At 38.6% G+C, this 7432-nt stretch overlaps 1 protein-coding gene across 5 annotated transcripts in view; it reads left to right on the top strand.

The window, feature by feature from the left end:
- Positions 1-5085, top strand: part of REV3L (REV3 like, DNA directed polymerase zeta catalytic subunit) — a 178132-nt gene extending 173047 nt beyond the window's left edge. For 3 of the 5 annotated variants that reach the window (XM_027551197.1, XM_027551198.1, XM_027551199.1), the window contains one exon: positions 3952-5066. In XM_027551197.1, coding sequence (XP_027406998.1) covers positions 3952-4092 — 141 coding nt within the window. In that variant the 3' untranslated portion in view covers positions 4093-5066. Of the gene's footprint in view, positions 1-3951 lie in introns of all 5 variants that reach the window. The other 2 variants (XM_027551194.1, XM_027551196.1) reach the window with 2 other exon arrangements.
- Positions 5086-7432: the final 2347 nt, after the last annotated feature.

Below are 7432 nucleotides of genomic sequence, written 5' to 3' on the forward strand. Positions count from 1 at the left end.
ACTACTAAAAACTAATTGTGCTTATTAGAACCATAGAACTATACTGTCCAGCCATCCAGTTTCTTTTATAGCAGCATTTCTAAAAAAAGAAAATACTAATTGCTTTGTCTCCCATATCACTTACCATTCTCATAGAAATCTTGTTTTCTTAGAGAATTGCTAGTCAACTTGGAACGTTTGCAGTTCTTAATGACTGATTGTATCTCCTTATACCATCATGTTTCAAGTTAGATTTTTAGCTTTCAGGCAAGAGTAACAATCTTGTGGTAGAGTTTGTTTTGTCTTTAGATGAGAACATATAAGGTTATTGAAATGTTTTAAAGCCAACCTGATAGTTAAGAGGCAGTGTGATTCAGTGGAAAATGAATCCAGCTGATAGTAAGGACATCGGGTTTTCAGTCTGGACTCCATAGTATTGGCTGTGTCCCTGGCCCCAGATTTCTCAGAATGCAAATTGATGCTCTTTCATAGGTCCCTACTAGCTCTTCTGTTGTGAACTCTCCTTACAATCGCTCCTAGCAGCTCATCTGCTCTAAAGTAAACCAGCCACTAGTATGTAAAGGCCAGGCTCTGCACCATGCCCCTTCAAGGTAAAGAGGCTTTTGAAACAAGTCGGAGTGTCCACAGCCTCCTAGGAAGACACTCCTAGCTGCCATGCAGGGCAACAGGACAGAAGCCATCTCTGGGGAGACTAGGCTGTTCAGAACTTGTATGCTTATAGAAGGAAAATTACGGACTGTTAGAGACTGTTTGCTCTACACCATCCTAGCCGCTGTTCTGCATTGGCAGAAAAAAGTTATATAGTGTATAGAGCTAGTCATTCAGAATGCAGTAAATGAATTTCATTAAGGATGGTAGCATCTGAAAGGTATGATTTTATTGATGCAACCATAGAAACCTAGCTTATTGAAATGATAAATTGACTTTTCCCTCTCCCCATCCATCTACTAATTAGTTCTTAAATAAATAAGAACTTTTCTGCTTCTCTTCTGTTACCATCCTATAGTCCAACCACCATTATTTCTCCCTAAACTCCTGCAGCAGCCTCACACTAATCCCCCTGCCATCCTGTCCATTCTCAGCACTGTGGCTCGAGCCTCCTCACCAGAGAGCAGGTGAGGACAGAGGCCCTGCCCTTCTCTCACTGCTGAGTCAGCTGTCCCTAGCTAGAGTCCAGCCCTTGCTGGTGGTCATACATATGTATTAAATGAGGAAACAGCTGCTTGCTGAACGCACAGTTAAAGCAGCAGTAAGTCACTGGAGTGATTACCAACCAATTTTTAGCCCATTTGTCCCAGTTTTTGTACCACCACAAAGTGGTGGTTGTAGTTAGTACAACCACTAGTAACCGGGTGTCCCTAACTTGTGGTTTTTGGGTTCCTACCCCAATGGCAGCAACTTGCCCTCCTAGAAAATTCCCTGTTGGCTTCTAGTAGAAGGTGCAGACATGGGCAGGGCCTCCAGAGCTCCCGAGTCCGAGGCAGCTCCCTGGACCTGTCCTCTGCCCCCAGCAACATACACTGTGCTAATAAGTGCCATCAGTTCAACCAGAACCCTCGTTCAATATTAGATCTTATTTCTTATAAAAGTGCAGTTTTAAAAGTAATGCTATTCATGAATAAGGGGTGGTTCATCATCTTTAAAGAGACATTTTAACTTTAGGATTGCTTTTTTCCTAAGATAATTAAAATGTGTGTCTCCTGTACATAAATAACCTGTAGGAATTCTCACAAAGCAGAAATTACAAGAAATTGTCAGAAACATTAGTAAACAGCTCTCATACCAAGACAAGTGATCAGAAATAAGTACAATTACTAAAGATCTAAACATTATAAGGTAAACCTTTTGATTATATATATCAAACTCTCTAACCTAATAATTAGAGAATATATCTTTCAAGTTATGGAAAACATTTATATGAAATATTAAATAATTGACCATATCTTAGACTACAAAGAAAACCTTAATACATTTCAGAAAGTAGAAATATTACAAACATTTTATCAATACAATTCTATAAAGCTAGTAAACTCAGAAAACAAAATGATCCTTGTATTTGGAAATTTTAACACTTATTAAACAAACAGTACATACAAGATTCTAGACAGCCATGGCAGATCTCAGAGAAAAATTCATCACCTTAAACATTTAATTATAAACATAAACAAAATTAAGCATCTGACTGAAAATTTTTCAAAAATCTAGAAAGTAAGCCAAAGGATAACAAAAAAGAATCAATAAATAGTAAAGCAGGTTTTTGTTTGTTTGTTTCTTAAGCATCTGCTAAAAAATAAGTTTCTAGGTTGTGGTGTTTAAAGTTTTAAACATAACCTGTTCAGGGTTTAAATCACCAGTAAAGGATCTTGAAACTAAACATTAAGTTTAGCGAGACAAGTAATTCCATCCTGGTTTATTTATCAGACAAGCACAGAGTGCATAAATATTTATCAGTTTGTTCTGGCACCTGGATGTAGCTGCAGGCAATGGAGCTGTGATACAGACATTCTATATTTAGAAGTAGCTTTAAGTCTCTTGGCAGAGATCTAATTGGTGAAAGTCTTCAGAAGAGAACAGCACATTCTCCAGAAAGCACACTGAAGTTCGGGGCTCTGAGCAGTTCGCTTGTAGCAGTATCATAATACCAGGTAGAGTAACCAGGGTGTTGAGAAAAATGGGCCCTGCAATCGACTGAAAAATATTGGGGCAGAGAACAAGTCGTCGTCCCCCCCCCCCCCACCGCTGTGAGGCCTCTAAAACAGAAGCTATTAGATACAGACCAGAGAATTAACTAGAGCAGATCTGATTTCTCTCTTAAAAGGTAATTAGTATAACAGCAGCTAATTGCTATCCCTTTTTTAAATCACTTGGATAAACTGTTCACATTAAAAATCAGCCTGTATTTTCTTAACCCTTGGGGCCCTCACTAGTATCCTTTAAAGTTTTTTTCTTTAAAGTTTTTCATGTTTTACCACTTTTAAACTGTGTGTGTGGATGTGAGGGCGATCTGGTTGCGACATCTGTCACCCCATTGATCGCCAGGGTTGATTCGGCTGATCTGGCTGGCTAGGCGGGTGTCCCCTTCCTCCCTCACCGCTCCATGTGCGTCCCTCCCGAAGCTGCACGCTCGGTCAAAGAGGACAACCATCCCCGCTAGAGGAGGACCGGTCTTCGGTCAAGGGTATACGAGTAGCTGCGCTCCCCTGCTAGAACCTCCAAAAAAGAAAAAAAAAAATAAACAAACTGTGTGTGTGACTTGAGACCTTACATATTAAAATCTGATCACTGGGTAAGATATAATGCTTTTCTTTAAAAACTGCCTTATGATTTAGTATTTTTTTTTAGATCAGTTCTCATTATATATCAGCATCATCTGGGAGCCCTAAGATGTACAGATTCTTAAGCTCTCACACCCAAAGATCCTGATTCCTTGCTCAGACATTAGTCTATTTTTAAGCTCATGTACAGCCAGGGTTGAAACTATTGGTCTATCCAGCTACTTTCAACATCTTTGATTTCCACCCCCGCCCCCATACTAGCATTTTCTCTTCTGAAATAAGAAAGTGGATAACTTTTTTGATTAGCATATAAAATGTTAGAGTAACTTGAAAAAACAGTGTACATAGCTAATTTAAGAGCCAGTCTTTGAATGGTAATTGGGTAGCCTATTTTGTGGATCTTAATACAATAGGATTCTACCATAAATGAAAGTTGATTTCTGGGATTAAATGAATCCTTTAGGGAATTTCATGCTCTCTGGTTTGCGAAATAATATTCTTTAGAAACATCTCAACTTAGGGTTGGCTATGCTTCAAAAAGATGAGAACTAATGAAACTTTTCTGTAATATGTGCCAGTAATTTGTGGTGGGTCATGAAGGATTATAAAAGTCTGCTGTTTACACACGGAGACAGAAACCTTCCTATGGTTTGACGCACTCCTCTTGTCCTTTCAGATATGCAAGAACTGTACAGGCTGCTTTGATCGACATATCCCATGTGTTTCTCTGAACTGCCCAGTACTTTACAAGCTCTCCCGAGTAAATAGAGAACTATCCAAGGCACCGTATCTCCGGCAATTACTAGACCAGTTTTAAATTGTCAATATCACAGAATTCCAGGTGCTATTTTTCAGTGTTTACCACTAAACTGTTGTGCATGGTGCTTTTTCAACTTTCATCGAGTCAAGTATGTTCATTGTCTGTCTATTACCTGAAGACTATGAAGACTTTTATGATAACTGAATTAAAAATCGTATTCGTTGATCTCTGAATAGCTCACTTCTTACAATGTACAAATTCCTCATCCTTTCACCTTTTTAACATTGTTTTATAATGCCGGTGTTGAATTTGCTCCAGTATGTGTAACATCTTGTAAATCCATTTGAGTAGATCGTATTTACTTCCCTGTGGAAGGAGCACTGAAAACCTCTTTAAAAAAAGACATTCGTGTTTTCCTTGAACTGTCTGTATCAAGACGTGTTACTTAGAGATACTCATTCACTTTATAATTTTGACTGCGAAATATTTTGTAAATACACTTTTTTACTTTTCAGACAACTGAGTAAAATAATGTGCAATGAATTTTATACAAATGATTTTCAAGTTGTTTGGTATATTTCCTCTAGGTTTTGCTTGACTCAGAGTAGAGTTGTTATTTTGATCAGACTGTGCAAACAGTAGTACCATGTGTAGCATTTTGAAACATTATTTTCTAAAACCGCTGTCTTGCTTTAGCTATTAATGGGGCATTGTGAGGAACTGTGCAAAGACATTTTTGTTACAAACCTGTGGGCCTGTTGCAATACTTTAAAAATAAAAAATTTTATTCCATTTTTGCTTGTTTTGTATAGACATTTCTATTGCTTCTAAATATGCTTAAAATATTTTCTTTCCTTATGTACTGTACAGTTAATCTTATTTGCCATCATCTTGAACACAAAATGTGTATTTAGAATATTTGTATAACTGTATATAAAAAAAGAATTATGTGGTCAGTGCATTGTTTTCTAAACTGGAAATCATTTTGTTTTAAAAGTTAATAATGGAAACCATATTAAAATTGAATAAAATACGAAATACAGCAGTGTGGTTTTATCTTGCTGTAAGTCGAATGCTCTTCATCTGTTCTATAAGCCTATACTAGTTACACCCTCCTTACCCCACCCCTTCTGAATTTTAATAAGGTAAATTTAACTCATATCCTAATTGATGCTGTAATTCCCTTACCCAAACTTTCAGATTTTTTTTTAATGGGAGCAAAAGTAGTCTAGGGAATGTTTAGCTTTCATCCTTTCAGAGTTCTACAAATCTACATTTTAGTGCATCTCCCATGTTCATTTAGATATAATGTCCAGAGGGAAGGCAAAAATTATATTAGTACTTCTTAATTATTTTCAATAGAAAAAATTTTAACATAGAAAGCTCATCTGGTTATGCACTGGAAATAGGTCTTCTATTTACATCATCTTTCTCATCAGAATAGCTAGACAAAATATTTTCAACGGAATAATCATTCTTAACCTCTTCATAATTGGACACAGCCAAACTAACAAGGAGGTATTCAGTACCTAGTGCTCAAAACTAGTTTTTGGCACTTAGCATATCTCTAGTTCCCTTTTCACTCTGCCCTCAGAGTCTGTAGCCTGACCGCCTTTTAATGAGCTGCATTTGCTGTTTCAATAACTGTCACCAGCGAGTGTGTTGAAACATGATCCTATTTTACAAAAAAACATTTGTAAGAAGCTTCCAATATACTTTCATAATTATTTCTCCTCCCTTTTAGAACAGCTATTAATAAAGATTTCTCTTTCACCCAGATTGAAAAAAAAACAAACTTTCATCTTCTGAGTTATGCTTAAGAAATAATCTGAACAATCCCTTATGTTAAAACTCTTCTCTCATTCTGTTCTCCTCCCACGCTACTTCCAACGCTAAGCTCCCCTCTGCTCCCACAGAGAGAGGCCCCAGTCAACAGCGGAGACAGGCAGATGCTGACAGGTAATGTTCAATTTTATATGAACTTCAGTTTCTAATAGTGTCTGTGAAGAAGGCCAAAATATTGGGGGGAAACATTAAACTGTGAACAGAGGAGCAGTTACAAAGAGCTCTTAGAGGAGGTAGTTCTGAGGGCTGGAGCGAGTTTGCAGACTGTGTTCAACCTTGCTGATTGTCACAGGGCATGTCCTCGCTGGTCTCGGAAGAAGCACTTGCCCTGCCATCAAGAATGCTGCCCTCCCAGAGCTGTACTTTATACTAGTCGAGTCTTGTTGCTGTAGAATGATCTGTCCATCTGTTCCCCAGTGTTTTAGTTTCTTAATAGCTGAAGCACAAGGATATTCTTTAAAGGCCTATCAAATAAGGCTTCTGTTGATTTCTCAACTTCAGAATGGCAATTCTTAAAACACTCACACATTTGATTTTATAAAGTAAAAATAAACCTGGTTATAAATGACATTATTAGGGCTCTGCCATGAAAACAGCGAAGAGGCGGGGAAGACGGCAGTGCACAAGTCGCTATTTTCAGGCTGGAAGAGTGTTCTCAGTAAGACCGTGCCTCTTGGAGTTGCCTGCCAGCTGCGCTCTACTCATTGTTACCCTCCTAAATACCTGTCTCTCCATGATAGGAGGAGGCTTGTTATACCTAACCATTTTTGGTTTTATAAATGAATGACTTTTGATACCATTAATGCCCTGGAGGTTTGCTTAATAAGTAGCTATAGGAAACAGTCGTGGGTGTTTTCTAGCACTGGGGATCTGAGGAGGAAGACGTAGCAGTAAAACTAGCACATGTGTCTCGTCTCCTCACTCTCATAACTGTTTTGTCACTTTGGTCGGAGCAGCTTACAAAGAAAAATATCTTGCAGAAGAACTGATTTATAAATGAGATTTCTGTACATATTTGGAAAGAAAATGTGACCAGGGAGACAAATGAAGCCATTTTAAAATCAAAATACAACCTTAGTGCCTGGAATCTTTCACTGACTGACTTGTTGGAGGGAAGGACAGGGAGGTTATGGATAATAACGATACATTCAGTTCAGTTCAATCGCTCAGTTGTATCCGACTCTTTGCAACCCCATGAATCGCAGCACGCCAGGATTCCCTGACCATGACCAACTCCCGGAGTTCACTCAAACTCATGTCTATCGAGTCGGTGATGCCATCCAGCCATCGCATCCTCTGTCGTCCCCTTCTCCTCCTGCCCCCAATCCCTCCCGGCATCAGAGTCTTTTCCAATGAGTCAACTCTTCACATGAGGTGGCCAAAGTACTGGAGTTTCAGCTTTAGCATCATTCCTTCCAAAGAAATCCCAGGGCTGATCTTTAGAATGGACTGCTTGGATCTCCTTGCAGTCCAAGGGACTCTCAAAAGTCTTCTCCAACACCACAGTTCAAAAGCATCAATTCTTCGGCGCCCAGCCTTCTTCACAGTCCAA

Source organism: Bos indicus x Bos taurus, chromosome 9 (assembly GCF_003369695.1).
Source record: "Bos indicus x Bos taurus breed Angus x Brahman F1 hybrid chromosome 9, Bos_hybrid_MaternalHap_v2.0, whole genome shotgun sequence".
In the NCBI taxonomy this organism is placed as follows: Eukaryota; Metazoa; Chordata; class Mammalia; order Artiodactyla; family Bovidae; genus Bos; species Bos indicus x Bos taurus.